General features: G+C 33.8%; 2 protein-coding genes across 2 annotated transcripts in view; both read right to left on the minus strand.

Annotated features, from left to right (window-relative positions):
• The window catches only part of LOC145622613 (uncharacterized), a 104,016-nt gene that overhangs the window by 21,407 nt on the left and 60,951 nt on the right, over positions 1 to 21,658 (minus strand). The gene's annotated exons all lie outside the window — the stretch shown is intronic.
• LOC145622627 (ubiquitin carboxyl-terminal hydrolase 2-like) lies at positions 7,068 to 12,780 on the minus strand. The gene is made up of 3 exons (XM_081676440.1): positions 12,657 to 12,780; positions 9,228 to 12,157; positions 7,068 to 7,517 (listed from the first exon to the last, which is right to left on the minus strand). The coding sequence occupies exons 2-3, from the start codon at positions 12,149 to 12,151 to the stop codon at positions 7,268 to 7,270; spliced, it is 3,174 nt and encodes a 1,057-aa protein (XP_081532566.1). The 5' UTR covers positions 12,152 to 12,157; positions 12,657 to 12,780; the 3' UTR covers positions 7,068 to 7,267.

The following is a 21,658-nucleotide window of genomic DNA, read 5'->3' on the forward strand; positions in this document are numbered from 1 at the left end:
CGAAGAAGAAACAAAAAAAAAACAACACAAACCTGAAACCGCTGCGGCCCTGCCGCCGTCACTGCCCTGCCGCCGTCCACCGCCCTGCCGCCGCCCAGCCGAGCCACCTGCTGCCACCACTGCAATTTGCCTCTTCCTCCCTTTCTCCTTCCCCTTATTTCTCCTTCTCTTATTCTTGTTATTTTTAATTAAAGTTTTAATCTTTATTGAAATTTTGTTCATGAATTATTATTATTATGGTTTGATATTATACTTGGGTTATAAAAGATTATAAATTTATGAGTTTTATCATGTTTAATTTATTGAATAAAATTTCAGATTTGGTTTAATTAAAAATTAAGGGTTTGAATGTTGATTTTTCATGGTTTTAGGGTTTAAAACGTACTAATTAAGTTATCTAATTATATTATGTGTAAATTATGTTTAAGTTCAATTATTTTGATTATTAATAAATTTTCAGATTTTGTATCTTCTATTTTGAAGCCTCTAATTGCATTGAATTGATGTATTTTTGGGTTTTTAACACTCTAAATTGTTATATAATGACTATTTCAAATAATTATGCTTATGGGATTATTTTACATGCTTAAACCAAATTTTCAGATTTAATTAATCATTTTAAAGTTGCTGTAATTTGATATAAAACACTATATTTTCATGATTTTAACACCTAAACTTGTAGTTGGGATGTTGTACTACTAGTTTTGGCTAATGGGATTAATTTAAGGGCTTTATTTTAATGGTTTGAGAGGTTTTTAAATGCTTTAGTATTGCTGTAATTTTAATTGCTTTGGTATTGATTTATTCCTTATTATTTGGTTTAGGAGAGGACTTTGTAGAAGGTGATTCTTAGTCTCTAAAGTGGCCAATCGAATTGTTTACTCAAGGTACGTACAAGTTACAAAACCTTGCTTTTAGGTGCATATTTAAGGATGGATCGAGAACTTAGTATTATGTCTAGGGATGACTGGGTTAAATTGTTTGGTTATACATTGTGAATTTCATTTGATGTGCACTATTTCTTATTGCAATTATTGGTTATGTACTAATTATGCAAGGTGTGCTTAGAGGCAAAGGTATGTGATTGGTGAAACGATTTAATTATTACTCATTCATGGTTTAATGAAATAGGATGAGTAAAGGAATGGTTCATGTCTTATAAGACAAGGTTAAGAGTTTGGGGTGCCTTATGCACTCAAGGTGTTTATACACCGAGGTAGTAAAGGAATAATTAATAAATATTGCTTGCCACTAATAAATCAAGAATTGAAATTGAAAAGTTGTTTTACTTGATTGAATTGATATTGGATTGATTGAATTGTTATGCATATGAGTCATCACCAGTCTAAACCTGTAAATCACGTAAAGTGCAAGATGGATGAGCAATAAAACTCTGGATTGGTGCACTTCTGGAGTAATGACAATCAGGGGTTGGGGTACATGGGGTATTAGCCGTGTACTTTTCTCGAGGCCGTCTGATCTACGAGTCTCTTATTTCAAATATTTTTCAAAACTAGGAGTTAGGTGAGATCTCATACTAACTACGGTCACGGAGTCGCGCCCGTGGTCGTTGGATGTTTATTGATGTTTCCGAAAGGAGGCATGGGGTTTTTCTTTATTGATGTTCCAAATGGGACATGGGTTGGACAACCTTGTCTATTGCTAATCCAATGAATAAATTGAAATGAGTTAACTACTATTAACTAGTGGAGTCTTAATAAATTGGATAATCGAGTCGTGTGTTGAGTTTGTTATTTAATGATGCATATGATTGATTATTAGTAGCATGTTAAGTACTTCCTTATTTTACTTTGCAGCTTGTATGTACTCAGCTTTGCTGATTGCGTGCTTTTGTGTGTGTGTCCTTCTTTGGTCATGGCCTTCGCCTTTCAATGACCCTGTGACGATCCAATTTTTACACTTGTAATATTGGGGAGCAGAATAACCTCTCACATGCAGCATTCATCAGGGTTGTGGGATCTTGAGTAGAGAGTTGGTTGCTTACATTTCTTTTGCCTTGCAAGTTTGACTTTATTTTAACTCGATTTTATTTGACACTATTTCTCTTGGTTTAAGTTTGTTTAAACACTGAATTTAATCACTTAGTATTTCTTTGGGGTTTTGAATAAGGGCCTTAATGGTTCCAACTTGTAATACTTATTTTGATTTAAATACTTTGTTTTGAGGTTTATTTAAAAATGTTTTGGTTTTCCGCTGCTAATTTCTGAGATAGCCTTAACGTTTGAACACGTGGCGGTAGCACACCAGTAATTCTCTTGAATTTGTTCAGGTTATTTACAGGTTTCTCACAGGTTTTTAAGAGAGAATTATTGGGGTGTTACAGTGATGGATTAATGATTTGAAAATAGTTGTTTGGCATGTTAAATATGAACCACACTTTTATTTGTGGCATGATAGAAAACATGTTTAATTAAACTAAATGTTTAATTTGGTTTGGAATATTGAAAAAGAATTTTATTATGGTTCATATAATTTTTATTGATTCTATAAGCATGGAAAAGGAGCTATGTAAGTGTCTATGTACACGAGGATTAAATTGTATGTTGGTGTCTTAGTGCACTTAAGGTGTTTTTAACACCGAGGGATAGGATTTTTGGGGCATTAAGCGTTTAAGGTATATTTAACACCGAGGTAGATTTAAAAAGGGTTCAACATTAGATATTATGTAGTCACTAATTATTCAAGAATTAAAATGGAGTGTTTAATTGTTTGATTATAATGTTTGATGTTATTATGATTTGAGAGTCATCACCAAGTTTAATAATATGTAAAGAACGTAAAGTGAAAGAGATTACACACCAAAACTCTTGGAACGTATATACCTTGAGTATGAACATATGGGGAGGGGGGGTTATGCGACTTTATATTTGCCATAACTTCTACTGGGAGTACAGGACGCTGTATTTTCCTTTTATTATTATGCGCAGGAATTCCGCCACTTACAAGTGTTTCTTCTTTTATACTGGCACGGTTAGCTCCCGTGTTAGTACCCCTTTATTGGGGCAGGTTAGGGGGAAACCTGTTCGATGCGTAATCAAAACTAAATAAATTATTTAGTTACTTAGTTGAGAAGTTTTTTTGTATGTTGTGTGCTTGAAAACAAGTGCAACAAGGTAAGTTATGTTGATAGGTAAAAGCATGTTAGTGTGTTTAATTACGCTTATGTACTCAGCTTTGCTGATTGTGTGTTTGTTGGCTTTGTCTTTACCTTGGCTCTATGATGACCCTTTTTTAATGGAGAGTAGTGGAAACAAGTAGAGAGAAGTTTTTCAGGTGATGAAGCATGTTCATGATGGGCATGAGTGAAGAGTGAATCATGTTAGTTTCCATAAGATTATGATGTGTTATTCCTTTTATTATATTATATTATTATTGTTGTGAAACTAACGTAAGGTTGTTAAATTAAATTGGCTTTGTTAAAGGCCTATAATGGTTCCAAATTGTAGGTTTGACTTTATTTTACTTTGGTTTGACTTTACTTTCATGAGTTGACTTTTTAAGTTGAGTCGTTTTAAATATTTTAAAGGAGAGTCTTCCGCTGTGTGTTTTTGATAGTTGCCTTAGCCGTTTTCACGGTGGTGGTAATATCTTAGATTTTCCTATTTAAAGTTTTAAACAGGGCAAAACAAGTATTTTAAAAGAAAGGAATTTCTAGGGTGTTACACCATCTTTCTCGCAATGTGTCATCCAATCCTCCGAAATGTGGAAAATCGAAGCCGGAGAGTGAAGAGCCTGATTGAAAATGATTTGATTTCGACCCAGCCAAATAGCCCAAAGAATGCAAACCAAAGAAGTTATACCTTTCTAATCCTTAGACCTTCTAAAACCCGAAATCAACTCCATAAACCAAACCTCAAATGGCAGAAAACCCAAACTAATACCAACCGAGCCTAAGGGCCGAGAAACCAAGAAGGTACTAACGAAAGCACAGTCTCGAAAAAAATGAGACGGCGTTTCTGGTTCCCTACGACAGAACACACACGTTGAATTAATAGGTAAATCACGCCGATGAAGACAATCCGAAAGTGGCAGAGCATTGCGAATAATCTTCCAACAAAAAACCTTCAGCTTCGGAAGAAGTGGTATATCCCAGAAAAACTTTCACCATGAATCAGAAGCCTGCCTAATGATACCCAAAGCCGCTACTTGACAGGTTAACATAGCGTAGGCAGACTTGGTTGAAAACTGGCCATCCCGAGTAAACTTCCAGTACATAAAGTCATCCATTGGCTTTAGAGGGCGTTCTGCTGAAAGAATCCGGAATACCGTCTTGTTATCAAAGAACCAGTGAACCACTAAAGGATCCCATGCATAAGAACGCGGATTAATGATAGAGGATACATGAGTCGGAACATCTGACCCACCACAAGAATGTTTGAATTGTACCGGTACCCTTGGAGCCCAATCATCTTCAACTATGCGAACCTGAGAGCCAGAGCCAACTTTCCAAGCGATACCCTTAGCAATAGTTTCCATGCCAATCTGCAATCCACGACAACCCCAACAGGATCTAAGAATCCTACTTGAAGGTAAAGAGAAAAGAGATGTATACTTGGCCAATAAAACCTTCGAAATTAAGAGTTTGGGATGTTGACGAATGCGCCAACACTGCCTAGCTAACATTGCCGAATTGAAACATTCCAAACTGCAAATACCTAGACCTCCTAGTCCCTTAGGGAGATGAAGCAGAGAAGCAGACCGTAGAGCTAAACCCTTGGTTCCAGTCGAGGAACGCCACCATAAGCGAGCTAACATGTTATCAACATGACGACAAATCGACGACGGAACCTTGAAAACTGACAAAATGTGATTGAAATAATAATGTTTATATAAGTTTGACTAAATTTTCTTTTCTTTCTATGAAATAATTTTTCAAATTTTTTTTTAAAAAAAACAAAATATTAAGAACCACAGTAATGCCAAACAAATCCTTGATTTTTCACCATATTAAATATTTGTGTCATTTGCTCATGCCACAAGTAATTTGAAACACATGGAGTACTTGTAAGGTATATCAATGTTGTTACATGTTAAATCAACATGTACACCCTCCGTGTAGAGGAAATGATTTTGACAAATAAATAAACAAATAAACATGTACACCCTTTGTTTAGAGGGAATGATAAAAATAATTAAGTGCTCGTTAATCAGGTACAATAATAAATTTATATACAGAGTAAAAAGTTCTTATAATACAAGTAGATAATGATAAGCATAAAACATTATCTTTGTTTGTTAGGGGTTCCAAACAACTCTATTGAGAAATGATGGGTAAATTGAAACGAGCTAGGACCAAAATTGTGAAACACATACTACTAGAATATCATGACCTCCTTAAATTACACGTAATTAAAACACGACCTGTTTTAGTTAGCACAAGTAGCAATAAAGTATTATCTGCTGCTGTTTTAAAATTTAAATGGCCTGAGGCTTTGCAAGTGCATCCGTTCTTTAGTGGCAAATTGGCGCTTCTTTTTCTTTCTAGCACCACTAAAACTAGTGGGCATTATGATGAAAGAGCATTACTTACATCCCAACCTTTTGATGCGGAGCAATATCATCATACGAGTATTGAAGAGATGTTCATGGGCGGGGCGGGCTTAGGGGATGTTCATGGGCAGGGCGGCCCACTAAGCCCGCCCAACCTAACTCGCAAAAAAGGCAGGCTTGGACAACCATTATGAAAAAAAAAATTTGGATATTTGGGCGGGCTAAGCCCAACCTGTTAATATAAATGGACGGATATTGACAAGAAAATATGTATCATGGACTAGCCCGCCCGGCCTGTTTATTAAAATAATTTTATAATAATAATAATAATAATAATAATTTTATTTAATTAGTTAATTATGACATACGCTGTGTATTTTAGAAAATAACTACAAAGAGACTATATTGAACTATAAACTTTTATTAGTTACAATTACTTATTTTAATTTTATATTTTTATCATTAACACTAATTAATTAAGTTTTTTCTTTCATATATTTATAAGATATGTCATAATTTCAACTTTTTTTTTTAATTTCTATTATCATTTGTGAGCAAAAAATTTTAAGACAACTCTACCAAAATAATTTCAGCACAGGTAAATAATAAAAAGATTAATTAGTGTTATAAAAAATAAAACAAAAATTTAAGGCTTGTAGCCCGCGGGCAAGCCCAGCCCGTTTAATAAGCGAGCATGGACAAAGTATCAAGCCCTCACAAAAGGGTTCGGGTTTGCTACATAAAGCCCGTTAACCAAAAAAATAACCATAAGCCCGACGCACTACCCGCCCAAGCCCGCAAATGATCACCTAATTCATTTATAAAAGGGCTACATTCTTTCTTTAATCAACTACATATTTTATTACTCCGTAAAAGAGTTAACTCTCTAGTCTCAAGGTTAAAGGTTTAAACCTCCATCAACTATGTGATTCATTGATAGGGTTCTATTTTGGACACAAATACCTTAATCTTTGACCATCCGTCAATATTTCAGTAATTGGCACCTTCTTTACAAAAAAAAAAAAAAAAAAAAAAAAAAAAAAAAAAAAAAAAAAAAAAAAAACCTAATCTACATTCACAGTTTCACACAACCTACTCATTTTAGGTCCTACAATCAATTAAAATCCAAACTAAATTTCTAAAGCTTGCTAAATACCTTTACATCCCCAAATTTAATCTTGAATTATACATTCATTTCAAGGCTGAGCAGTAAAAATGATATTGTTGTGTGGCACTATGCACAACAGTTGACCACCACTGCACGGGTTTGAATCCACAACACCACCATCCATATTATCGATGCATGAAAACATCCACAAAAAAGTAGTGACTAATAAAAAAAAAAAAAATCTAATCACAATTTGTATCCGTAAATTTTGAATATCGCAAATTTGTAACAAACTGACTATTTTTCAGTAATTGTATGATCGTGTATCTTCAAAGTGGCTGGATAAACCCACATCACTCCACAGTCCCTCAACTACAACCCCCCCCCCCCCCCCCCCCCCAAAAAAAAAAAAAAAAAAAATAAAAAATAAAAAGAGTTAAAATAATAATTAAAAATAAAAAAATCCACCAAAATATATTTGGAAAAAAAATGAGTATTTTGGGTATGGGGGGATTTTAGGAGTAGCATCAATCTCGTTCACTTTCTTATCCTTTTCCTTTCTTCCCTCTCTGAGTACAGGGATCACTACCCCGCTGAGAAACAAAATGGAGCAGTGATATTTAACCAAAAAAAAAAAGGGTACCTTCATCAAGGCTTAGCTTTCTCATAAAACAGAATGTAAGCCTCACAGCCGAGCACCTCCTTCAAGGTTGTTTCACGAATATACGAATCACTGGCATGATACCATACAGAATGTCCTCGTCTATTTTCTTCTTCTGACCTTCCTCTTCGCCTGTCACCTCCTCTGACATAGGCAACATAATGGCCTCCTCTCATTGATCCAGAATGCTCCACCACTCCAATCAAGTGATAAATGAAATTGTCCCTCTCTGTGGACCTGCAAGTTTGTTCAAGCAACAGATCTTAATATATACTTCGTATATAGTCCTTACTAAACCACACTCACAACAAAGCTAGCATGATACAGAATGCATGCATATTGCAATAAGCACAGCTAGAGTCAATCATAAATCCAGCAGAATTTACAAACACAAACTGAAATTTCACTCTCTACATTCATATGGTTCACCCCACCCTCCTTTTCTTGTCTTAAATTGGGTAACTCCATTATTATGAACTTACATGCAGTCTAGTCAACACAAAAACCAAAAACCAAAAAAAAAAGGAAAGGGAAAAAAAAGCTGGTGCCTCAAATTCAAGCATGCTCATGAGGGAGTGCTCTCTCTCTTTTAAAGTGCCAAGTATTTGTAGCACATAAACATATATATATCAAAACCAGGCAGCAAGGGCAGTAAAAGCAAGTAGCTTAAATGATAGCAACTAACACAAGTGCACCAAGAGAATGCATGCATATCATGCTTAAGGATCCCTCCTTCCACCAATACTCAAGATTAAGAAACCTAAGACAAGTGTTTCACTCAATATTCCTAATACTTTAAGAAGCAGTCTCAATTTTAAACTCAAACCATCACAGACAAAGGAAAAGTACCCCGTGGATAAATAGCTTTAAAAGGGACTAAAATAAAAAGGTATTAGCTCAGTAAAAAGTAAAATCTCACATTCCTACTACCTGTAACCTAATAGTGATTCAATTTGATTTTTCTATAAAAATAGGAAACTACTTCATTTGCCTTCCTTGATCTCTTTCTATCTCTCTAAATTCAGTCTTTTTTCTGAAGTTGAGAAGAGAGAAGGAGAGGGGGGGGGGGGGGGGGGTTGGGGAATTAACTCTCTCAGCTCACCATATTACTGATAAGTGCTGCTACATACCATGTCTTTATCCTTTCAGGGTCTCTCAGATGGTATCAAACATCTAAAATTTACTGTAGTGACAACATTTGCACTTTGCGAGTATAATTCGTCATCAACCCAGCAAAGCCAGCACATGCTTAAAATTAAAATCAGGAAAAGAGGACATCTAGACCTCTCAAAATATCCACGAATGGCACAAATAACAGCCCATGGCGAATATTGTAATTCATCCAATGATAATGTTCTGCATTTCTACATTCTTTCAAATGATTAGTTTTTAGCTGTATGAAAAAAAAAAAAAAAAATCGTCATTTTGCTGATCCTAGAAAAGCTTAATTTGCCACTTTTCTGATCCTAGAAAAGTTTTAAAAGTGCATTCAATACTCAATCAAATGACATCCCTGAGATTGGTAGCTTATGTTGTGTCATTTAACTAATCCTGTTTTTTTAAAATATCAATAATAACCAGATGCAGGCATCAAACTATCTCCTAACAGGTTCATTCATAAAAAAAAAATCATCAGATAGAAAGCAGGAAGTTATTGCTTCCACAAACCACAGGAAATAAGACCTTCAAGCTATAGAATAATATCCATGTGCTAGTAATTGGTGTACATTAGGACTACATACAACTTTATCTGGATTCCATTCGCCTAGAAAGAGAACTATCAATTGGATGTGCAAGGAGCACACACATACAGCAGAAGGTAAATTCAAACAACAAAAATCACATGTATGGGCAAGTAAGCAAATTAAAGGGCAAATGTGCACACAAAAAATGTAAACAACTGCATAAAACAAGAATGAACAATAAAATATAGGAATAGGCTGGCACCTGCAATCCATATAAGGTCCAAGATCAATATATTCCTTAAAGCCAACATGGCCATTCAATTTACTCAGACGGCCACGTGCATCTTGCCCAAATCTTTTCAGATGAATAGTCAAAATAGGAGGAGTCTTGCTGATAAGTATTCGTTTAGTTGCATCTCTCATCACCTTAACACATTTCAAATCAACTTCCTCCTCCTCAACCTCTCCTGATTCATGCTCCTCACTTGGTCCATACGGCCTCTCAACAGGTCCATGGACATCACCAGATTTACCATCTAAATAAGTTTTATCAGACGGCATAGAGCAAACAGACGGATCAGAGGCATTGAGATGTGTAGTTTCTGGTTCACGTCTACTTTCTTCTTTTTGTGATAAATTTGGACAAGGCCCATTGATTTTCCCATCATCAAGCTTCTTCAAGTTCTCATCTATCTTAATGCTTCCATTGTCATGAGTAGCCAGAGAGACAGCTGAGGAGTCAGAAACATGATGATTCATTGCTAGCATAGTTTCAGAACTCAAACATACATCACTGGACTTGCTTCTTTGGACTGATGCTGTTTTCTGCTGATTCTCCATCATTCTTTGGCGTCCTTCTTTCAGTAATTTCGTACAGTTTTCACAATGCCAAGCATGTTCACCAGACAAAAGTTCAGGCTTTATGAAATGCGCCAAACAAGTCTCCACGGATACTGGTGAATCTGTGTCATCAACTTCATCAGGATCAGACTCAGTGCTGTTCCCTGCTAGAAATCCATTGGCCAAACCATCAGTAACCGGGACACTATTCATTCCCGCCACAACATCTTCAGGCTCATTAAACAAATCACCTAGGCCATCAAATCCAAGACTATCTTCTCCATCAACTAGAGCTGAAGAAGAGATTTCAGCATCTACCTTCATCTCTTCTTCCCCATCCATGAGACCATCTTCCTTGTAGGTCAGCAACAAAATCTCATTGTCCTGTACCTGCACCGGTTGCTCTTCAACCCAATCATTAACTGTAGACTCCAACTTAAGATGCACATTCTCAGGGTGCACACTAAAGTCACCAACAGACTTGGCTGTATCTAGCACCGAGACAACACCATGATTGTCTCCCTCCATTGCAGAAACTTGAGACAAACTAGCTTCAAAACTTGAATTGGCTGTATCGTGAATAGAAAGAGTATCATGGTTCCCATCATGGCTTCCAAGATCTTGAGTAACAGAAAATCCCTCCTTCTCAATAGAATTTGGATCATCTGACAAGGACACTGACTCGACATAATCCATCCAACAAAAACTATCAGCTTCTTGAGCATCATCACTTTGGGGAAAGGGTTTATGATAATCCAACCACGGCATGCCATCAGCATCCAGAGCAACACTATGTGGCAATTGAGCACTAGTGTTGTCTGATTTGATGGAGTTACTATCTTGACTCATCAAAGTACTTCTAGGAACCAAGTTACAGGGTTCAACAAAGTCCACTGATAGAGCACAGCTAGGAGACCCACCATAGAAGCCAGAAGAGGACTCAGTACTGGTTGAAGTATTACAGCCACTAGGAGCAGGCCCCATATTATCCTTCAAAACAGAAGAAACCATGCTTGTTGCAGTATTACAATCACCAGGAGCAGACTCTAGATCTTCATTTTTATTCAGTTTTGGGCGATTCCTTCCACCTCTTTTAGGAGGCAACTTTGTTTTCTTTGCTCGATGAACTGGTTGAGCTTTCTTAGACAAAGGTTTCTTCATCGGCACAGAAAGTGACAGGTCCAGGAATGGCTCATACACCACAGATGAGTGCCCACATTCAACACAACAGACAGTGCTTGAAGTTTGTCCCCCAAATATGGCATCAACAAATGTAGAATTCACAGGTACAGATCTCCCGTTTCCAGGTGAAGAACCAGCTAATTTTTTTGCATGCAAATCTTCAGAAGACAACCCATCAAGCAAACAACGCAACAATTCATGACTGTCCTGCTGCTGAAATCCTTTAAACTGAGGAGCTTTCGCACAAACACAACCAAACAATGATTTGGGGTTTATCACATTTTTCACACCAGACTCAGGGCTAGATTCAACAAAAAATTTCTTCAAAGCACACATTAATGGACCTGTGGACCCTTCAAACTTTAGCAAATTATCCCGCAATATATCCATAGCTAGCAGATTCTGCATGACAGAATTGAAAAAACATGTATTCCCAAGATTAACCAACCCTCTAACTGCATTAAAATCTTTTCCATTTACAACATTGATTGCTTTACTTTCCCCTTTCACTTCACTGATAACAGTACCGCTTCCAAACCAAATATCTTCCACATCCACTGAAGGCACTTTTGAAGACTGCTTTTTCAATAGTTTGACAATATCTAGGAAAAAATCTTTATGTTCACCAGTGGCCTCCACTTTATCTACAGGGAGAAGTGTGCTGCAAGGAAAACACCACCTTAACTGAGGATTCTCTACTTGGATTACCAATGGATGCCGACTTTGTTTTGCATGCCTAAGCGCATGACTTTGTGGGCTATTTGGTAAGCCAACACCTCCACAGGAAAAATGCCCACATTGTAAGCAAATCCAAGTGGCTTTATTAGCTCTTGAATCAGAAGCACCTTTCTTTTTACTGTGTTTTCCCCTTCCTTTACCAGCCTTTCGGTCGTTCACTCCCTCCCGGCAATCTTCGCATCCAGTGGACTCGGCAGCCTCAATTTTCGAAGAAACACTCTCCAAGTCAACAGCCTTCTCAAGATGGACACAAACTGTCCTCTCCTGATGCTGCACAGATCCATCAGCAGCAGCCACGGAATTCTGATCGTCTTCATGAGATATAGCCTTTGGGGAAGACGTAGAAACCCGCTTATCCTTCTCCTTGTCCTTCTCTTTCTCCTTATGGGCATTACGAGCCGCCTTCTTTTTAACCTTTTTCCCCATTATGTCCTATTAACCACATTAGAGAAAAATACAGGGGTGCACACAATAATCAATGCTCAAAACCAAAGGACTCAAAATAAATCGCAAGTTTGCAAAGAACCCATAGAATAGAGAACCCCGCCCAGGGCCATGGGTTCAAATGCTAAACCTACGAGCTGAGCCTGATTAAGAGTAGGCTCAACTCCCAACCCTAAATAAATGTAGGTTTGAAAGAAGCAACAAATTAACAATTAAATTTAACTCAATTATCAATTAAGGCTGGAAAAATCAAATAAAATCCTTCTCGCTTAAGAATATCAACGCAAATTGCATAAAGTAGTATTCTATGAACAAAATCGCTGGTTATAAGCATTCGTAAGTTGAGCAATAATAAGCAATAGTTCAATAATCCACCTAAGAAGAACCCTAAATCCAATCCAGTATAATAACAATTAAATTAACGATAGGATGAAATTAAACCTTAGATAGTTGATTGATATTCAATGATTAATATAAAAGATGTTACCTGACGACAAGCAGCTTCAAAGGAGAACTCAGAGTACGCTTCAATGGAGGAGAAAAGGGAGGTGCAGCGTATATATTATTAGTGAAAAGCTCCGAAACAAAAAATAATGAAAACATAAACATGATTAATGTCACTCACCAGATCCATATACTGTAATATCATACGAGTATAAATTAGGGTAGGTTTAATTCACCTCGTTTTTGCTTATCTTGTGTGATATCGGGTTTTTTTCTTTATTTACGAGTATATTTTAATTTTTAGGTTTTCGAAAACAAAAAATTAAAAACAAGAAAAAAGTGTTATTATGTAAACTTATTGTCAATTTATGGTTTGATTTGACTCGACTTTAGCGTTATACGTAGGGTTGTTCACATTATGCTAATCGTATAGTTAAACCTTAACGGTACGGTTAACCGTTAGACAGGTTACTCAAAAACATAAACCGATCGTATTGTTAACAAATGGTTAACTGTTTCTTAACGGTACAATTACTGCTTAACCGCTGACCATTAAATAAATTTTAAATCTTAAATAAACATTTTTTTGCTCTTCCAAGAGTTTTAACTCTAATACAGAATTACTCCATATCAATCAATCAATAATCATCAATAACTATATACTAAAAGACACACCATCAATGACACATGTCAGTTTCTGGTGTGTCTTTAGTATTTTTTTTAAAAAAAAATAAAAATGAAATTATTTGTAATTTTTTTGGGAAATTATTTGTAAAATTCAATTATTATATATATGAGCAAATGATATTACCAATTTTTTTTTTTTTATATTGACATTCAATCAACTCAATCAACTGATATGGAAAATTAATCACAAAAAATAATCTTTGTAAAATATTTTTGAAAAAAATACAATCTTATATTATAAGTAGTTTATGTGTGGCAAACATTGCTTCAAGGATACAATTTAGTAGCAGCTTTGATGAGTTGAGGGTGTGGCTTGATAGAGTTATTCATGGGCGGGACGGCCCGCTAAGCCCGCCCAACCTGGCTCGCAAAAAGGGCGGACTTGGACAACCTTTTTGAAAAAAATTGGATAGTTGGGCGGGACTAGGCCCGACCCGTTAATATAAATGGACGGGTATGGACAAAAAAATATGTATCGTGGGCTCGCCTGTCCGGCCCGTTTATAATAATAATAATAATAATAATAATAATAATGATAATAATAATAATAATAATAATAATAATAATATTTTAAAAATTTTTTAGTTAGTTAATTATGACATATTTTGTGTAATTTAGAAAATAAATACAAAGAAACTATATTGAACTATAAGCTTTTATTAGTTACAATTATTTATTATAATTTTATATTTTATCATTAACACTTATTAAATAAGTTTTTTCTTTCATATATTTATAACATATGTCATAATTTCAACCTTTTTTTTTTAATTTCTATTATCATTTGTGGACAAAAAATGTTACAACTAACTGATAAGTCTATTTTATATATATATACCCCGTCCCACGGTCATATTTGTGTTAATTTGAGCTTTGCGGAGCTATTTTTATTACTAATATTTGTTTTCTAGTGTTTTTTGTAGAGTTGGTATTATTTTGTAGGAATTTGCATATTTATGTCAATTCCCGAGCTTATTGAGCCACTACAAAGATATTAGAGCCGGATCATATTTTATGACCATATATTTAAAACCCAAGACCGAGTTAAAGGGATTTGGTTCGGTGAATAAAGGCTCGGTTTTAGTGAAGGAGTCCACAATATACAACAAAACAAGTGTCACGGACCAAGAAGGAAAGAAAGAAGAAATGGCCCAAAGCTTAAAAAAGCCACGCTCGTAGCTCCCGTAGCTCCAGCTGACCGGGCCCACTCGAGTGGTTGCTGCTATGCGGCTGCTATAAGCCGGTTGGGCCTAGTTGCAAGAAGCCCAATAAATGTTGATTGCTTGTTCCACGCTTTTGGGAGTTTTATTGTGGGTGGGATTTGCCATTCTTACTTTCCTTATAAAAGGATCTAGTAGTTACGTAGGTAAGAGGGAGATTAGGTAGTTTTAGTTTTCTTTTAGTTTAGTTTTGTTTATTAATTAGTTTTAGTTTTAGTTATTAATTTAGTTTTCTTTTCTCTTTCTCTCTCTAACTTTTCTCTCTCTCCCTTAATTAAACTCTTAGTATTATTTTCTCTCTTATTTATGTCTCTACAACTCTTGGTTTAATCTCGGTTATTTATTTTATTTTCTTCTATCATGTCTTGTTTAATTGCTTTGTTTAGTTTATATTTAATTATGCACGAGTAGTTTATTTCTAGGGTTCTTGGGGATCCATAAATAATATGAAGGGATGATTTATTATTATTGATTGTTAATGTTGTTAATTAATTTCCTATTGATTGATTTAATGCTCTGCAACTAGATTAGCGCTGGTTTAATTGTATGAGTAGCAATATTGATTCGAGATTCGAGAGATGAGAATTAATATTTAGGCTTAGTTTCAATAGGCGGACTAATTTATAATTGGTTAGGTCGACATTCGAGAGATGAGATTTAATACCGGTAAATTAACTCTGTGATTGTAATACGTAGCGAAAGCCCTTTATGATCTGATTAATTGATACATTGATGATTGATTATTATGTTTTACCCTGAAGTATTATTTATTGGTGAACCTATGCCCTAGGTCTTTTATTCATTGTTTTCCTCCTACTTTTATTTCTCCCTACTTTTATTCTTCGTAGTATAATTCCTTTAAATAACAACAATTTGGTTACTTAATAATTTAGATTATAATTAATTAATTAGGAATAAAAAGACTTGTTTCCCTGTGGATTCGACCCTACTTCCCTATCTATTTTAGTAAGTGGTTTTAGAAATTACTTTTGATTAGGTAATACGACTTTAGCCTGTCACTAACTCTACCAAAAAAAAATTTAGCACATGTAAATAATAGAAAGATTAACTAGTGTTACAAAAAATAAAACAAAATTTTAAGGCCCATTAGCCCGCGGGCAAGCCCGGCCCATTTAAAAAGCGAGCATGGACAAAGTATCAAGCCCGCATAAAAGGGTCCAGGTTTGCTACATAAAGCCCATTGGACAAAAAAATAAGCATAAGCCTGACCCGTTACCCGCCCAAGTCCGCAAATGATCACCTCTAGGCTTGAGGAATACCCTGAAGAGATTTCTAGCAGTGTAATGGCTGATTTAGAGCTTGGTTATCCTTAATAAAATGAGTTTGTGCGGTGTTAAAAAAAAAAAAAAAAAAACGGATACAATTGAGATAGACAAAAGTTAATGACTAAAAAAAAAAAAAAGTTAATGACTATAACAAAACATTACAATTTACATATTCTTTCCCTTTTTAATTCTTCTTTTATGGTTTTTTAGGAATTTATTTTATTTTATTTTTTTTTCTTATAATGAATTTTATTTTTTCATTTTTATTTTTTTTTTGAGAAATTTTAATCTTTATCTTTCTATATTAAGCTAATATAGATTTTTCTTATATGGTTGAAACTTGAAACATTAGAATGTCAATTAAGCATGATATTCCATGTTATTGTCCATGATAAAATTTGCCTAATTTATATACTACGTATTATATTCAATAAATTAAATATAATATCAAATCGATAATATATAATGATAATAACCGTGCATGACACGGGATCTGACCTAGTATATAAAACATAATAAGCTCCAATTAGTTAATTACAAACCGATAAAGATTTTTTTAGGCTTAACTTACTTAATTATCTATATTTTCCTAAAATAATATATAATTTTTTTAATTGGAAGATTAACCATTATCAGTTAACCGTTTACTCAAAAGTGTATGTAACCGTAACAATTAACTGCTATATTTATCGATTCGATTAATCATAATCGCTTATTTTTAACGGTACGGTTAATTAATCTATTAAACGAGTCAGTTATATAGGTTAACGGATACGGTAAATAGTTATGATTTTTTTTTTCACACCCCTACTTAAACGTACACTAAACTATAATATTCTTCTTTTTGTTAAAATATCTCGATGTTATAACCCCTCAATTAATATTTCGTAAATCTCTTCCTTTATCTTCTATAATACACATTTATATCTTAAATAAATTTGGTTGGTCTATTTTTAATTTCTTACCATTTAAGGAATCATTTGCATTGTAATTATACATATGACAACGTGATGTTTATTATTTTATTTTCTATTATTGTTCTGATATTATACGGATTACTCAAAATTTTCAATTGTATGAGACATAAGACGTGGCATGAGGAGTAAGATTTATGATTTAACACGCATAGACCAAGTAGACACTAGACAAGCATTAGTAATTATAAGTTACATTTGAGTATAAAGATGCTTATATCCTTTTGGCATCTAAATTTCTTAACTCTTAAGTAGACAAGACTCAAGAGAGCAATTATGGCTAATTCTCCTATGGCTTACATCATTTTTCTCATCGTTGTCCTTCAACTTGTAATTAGTTCAAAGGTTAGTTGATTCCTCCTCCTTGAATTGGACTCATCTCATACAAGTCTGGTATTTGTGTTTGTCGATCTTGCCAACATGTTCATTGAACATATTTTTAAGATAAACAGAAGCACATATTACTTGGGCTTAGGCCCTAAGCATTCATCGAACATAAATTGTTCATAATCATGTGTTTGTGTTTGCCTTGCCAACACGATTACCGAACATAAATTGTTCATAATCATATTTTTTTTATATTCAAAGAGAGGCTTTCAGTTGTTTATCTCCTATTGTTTAAAATTAGTTCATACAAGTATTTTATACTTCAATTCGTATTTAGCATGTTGTAATTCGTTTATACTCCATAATTTACTTTTAATATTTTTTTTTTGAGGAATATTTTATTTTTAATATAGATTTTATTCAATTGTGATTTTAACTTGTTGATGAACCTGCATATTATTTTTATTGTATAATTATTACTATTAACTAATTAATATTAATGTAAAACTTTATGTAAAACATTTAGTCTAAGAAACCAAAGTTATAACAAGTATGGTCTCTTACACTTAATCTAAGAAACCATACTTCAACGATTTTTTTTTTTTTTTTTTTATCCTTTTATTTTATATAGTGAAATACAGACCTAAGAAACCATTTTTCTTAGAAGTTTGATCTAAGAAACCAAGTAAAAAGTTTGGTTTCTGTAACTAAGAGACCATTGAGATATTATAGTCTCTTAGGCCTATTTGGAATGGTTTATGAGGCTTGTAGTATTACCTTTTGTTTGTTTCGTTGGTGCCTTTTCTGTAATGATTGTAGAAACTTGCGAATGTTGATAAGATATTATACAAAGCCAAAATCTTATTAATATTTAGTAACAAATTAGCAATACATACAATTGACAATTAAATATTCACGCTAAAAAAGAAAGTTATTAGCTAAAAATACTTAATATATATTTACTATTCCTACTTTTTATTATTTTAAAAATCCACTGTGTAATTAATTGTGTACAAAAAATTTTATATCCTCAGGCTGGTGAAGAAGGATCTTGCCCAATAGAAGGTATTATGTATTGATCCTCTAACATATATCTATATAATTAAATTTTATTTTATACAATATGTAATTTAAAGGTTTTTAATTGTAAAATATCCAATTTAACTATGTGGCTTTGACAAAGTAAATTAAATATTATGCAGAATGTCCAAATGAGTGCGCAAGAAGGTGTGAACTAGCTTCAGCATACGATACATGCATCAAATATTGTAATATGTGTTGTATTAAATGCTTATGTGTTCCATCTGGAACGTATGGCCATAAAGAAGAATGTCCATGCTACAACAATTGGAAAACACGCAAAGGCACCTCTAAGTGTCCTTAATTTTGTAATTAGTGATATGTACTAATTATAATAAAAGTCATCCTTTTTTGTTTCTCTAACATTGCAAAGGGTGCATAGTAAGTTATAAAGTATACAAAGGTTCCCAAGTCTATGGTTGCTCAGGCTCATTGCTTGGCGGGTTTGCATCAGCGTGATTTACTTTGTTTCTGTTTTTAGTTTGTTTGTAAGTTCTTTTGTCAAAAAAAAAAATAAAAAATAAAAAAATAATATGTATACCATACTACCGAGTGTTCATGAAAAACTCTCTGTTTTGATTTCTATAACATCGAATTCGAATGAGAGGTTTACTACCACATCATGACATACAAGTGTACACATCGACAATAAACTACCTGAAGAAGTTGAAATTCACTTTCACTAATATAGGAATATTGTTAAACAAGTAATGTGCTTAGAAATAATTATACATCAAATATTTTCAAAGTGATCTATAAATTGAACTTTTTTTTTTTTTTTTAAATGACCTCGTAATAGATAGTCAAATGACAATAATATATTAACTTATCCAAATCTAAAGTCACAAGCGGTCCATTTCTAGCAAGAGATTACAAATATCCATATCCATATTATATCACAAGGTGTCAAGGTCCATTAGGAACAAAGGTCCGATTATACAAGTTAATATACCATAAAAAAGAAGAATATAAGTACATAAAAATATAGCCAAAGAGAAACAGAAGCAGACAAGATTCCAAATCAGAGTTTTAACCAAAGTTTCATAGAAGAAAGGGAGGGACCAAGTAAGGAGGCAAGAATCAATGAGTAGTAATATGAAAAACCCAAATATAGACATACAAATCAACTGCAAATGGGTAAGAATGGCATTTGATTTACACAACTCAAGAGGGTATAAGTGTCGTAAGATCCAAATAGGAACAATAAGCAACAAGAAAAGTATGCCATCAATTACCACATAATTATAGAAAGCAAGTAGTAGAACAAGTCTACAAAACAAATTAAAAGGAATTGATAAAGTAAGATCAAAACCATGGCCAAATTTATAAAGAACACGGGTAGTGTTTGACCCGTTTATGGACAGCAAATTTTCTTATTTTTTACTTTTTGACAAATTAGATTACGGTCTTGTGAGAAGACGTTTCTAATTTTTCCTGTATTTTACTTTTTCAAAAAAAAAAAAAAATAATATCCATATTATATAATACGGAGTATATCTTATAATTCAATAGAACCATAAACAATTCCATAAATTATATTAGTAATTGTATCATATTTGTGGGACAATATGAGATTTGAATTAATTATTGTAGCAAAAATTTTGTGTTAAATCTATAATTTTTTTGTTAGTTTTTAGTATTGAGATTGTATAATTTTTGAATAATTAATGCTTCATTGTTAATTGCAAATCTATTTGACTATATACGGATTTTTGTTTATTTTAAAACATTAATTGCTTTACTATTAATTACAATTCTACAATTGCTTCAAAAATAAATAAATAAATAAATAAATGCAAGACCCCTAAACTTTTAACCGATAGTTTTCTTGTCGTATATATTTGTCCATGTGATGTGGATTAAACCACGGAAAGGGATACTAACAATACCTAATTCAATAAAGTTTAATCTTTTCGAGTAAAACAAGAAGAAAAACAACGTAAATTTTGATCTTTTCAAAGAAAAGCAACGTTTTGAAATCAATTCGATTAACTCGAACTAACTCACAATTTTCATATTTTCATAAACTCAATCAATCTCTCTATTCTCATTAATGAAAACAAATATTTATAGGCATACAATCCTATGCCTGATAGGATAAACAAACTTAAAAGATAAAATAAAATCCTAACATTAACAATATCTTCAAAAAGATAAATATTATCCTAAGTAAATCCTATGAATACGATAAAATAAATCTTAAAGAAAATAAATCAAGAATCTTAAATTATTGATACTTGATCCGCATCACCATGTAAGCAAAAGAGTCACTAAACTATGACATAGTCAGCAAGGGAAATAGGAAGACACTAAACTTTGCCTAATCAACAAAGAAGTCTATAAACTTTGTTGACTCAAGAAATTTCAAGTTTCTTAACTTGATTTGAGTCTGTTTCTCAAATGGGTACTTTATAGTTTAGTCTTTTCCCACAAACTACTAGGAATACAAATGTCTTTTACTTATATTTGACTTGGAAGACGATAATCGGGCGTTTGCTCTCTCCTCAACAATGGAGGTTGAAGAAATTAATGGAGGAAGACAAACACCCACCATTTAGGGTCAATCAAGCCCTTAATTAATGCTGAGAGCGTATTGCGTGCGGATGTCCATATGCAAATTTCCGTGCGGATAACTTGACTGATATGTTTTACTTGTTGACTAATATGTTTCATGTGTTAGCTTATATATTTCATTTGTTGGCCGATATAATTTTTATGTTGGCTAATATATTCTTTTTGTTGGCTGATATATATTTTTTTTTAAAGTTTTGATAGGTTTCTTTTGTTGGCTGATATCAGACATCATTTGGCTTATATGTTTATTTAGTTGGCTTATATATTTATTTTTGTTGGCTGATATGTATATTTTAATTGTTGGCTTATATGTTTATTTTGTTGGCTTACCTGTTACTTTTGTTTACTGATTTCATCCTTTTGTTTGCCGATACGCTTCATTTGTTGGCTGATATATCATTTCAGTTGGCTGATAAGTATCTTTTATTGGCTATATACTCCTCTTGTTGGCTTATATGTATCTCTTGTTGGCTGACTGATAAGTACCTATTGTTGGCTGATACGTTTTTATTAGTATCTGATATGTCCCTAATGTTGACTGATATCATACATCAATTGACTGATACATTCCTTGTATTAGCTGATGTACAAAAGATATACAAGTACAAGTATATACAATTGGCTTATATGTGTTTCTTTCATTTTCTCTCCTCTTTCGACTTTCCCCTCTTCCTCTCTTTCTTTCTCACTCCTGTTAGCAGCTTCTCAAACATGATTTACACCATCCCTCACTCCCTCTCCTTCTCCTTCGTTCCTCACTTCCCTTTCCTCCTCAAATCAGTCCGGCCACCGACCCTCGCCACCGTTTTCGCCGCCGCCGTTCACCAAACCCAGGCCACCGCACCCACAAACCACCGAACCCACCAGCCGCAAATCATCAACCACCGAACCCACCAA

Source organism: Chenopodium album, unplaced genomic scaffold, assembly GCF_948465745.1.
Source record: "Chenopodium album unplaced genomic scaffold, dcCheAlbu1.1 scaffold_31, whole genome shotgun sequence".
Lineage (NCBI taxonomy): Eukaryota > Viridiplantae > Streptophyta > Magnoliopsida > Caryophyllales > Amaranthaceae > Chenopodium > Chenopodium album.

What these genes read in the sequence shown, in the direction of transcription:
- LOC145622627 (XM_081676440.1), bottom strand. Translation starts at nt 12,151, where the DNA reads ATGGGGAAAAAGGTTAAAAAGAAGGCGGCTCGTAATGCCCATAAGGAG. An exon ending in GGACCTTATATGGATTGCAG is followed by an intron (nt 7,518 to 9,227) that starts GTGCCAGCCTAT and finishes ACAAACTTGCAG; the next exon opens with GTCCACAGAGAGGGACAATT.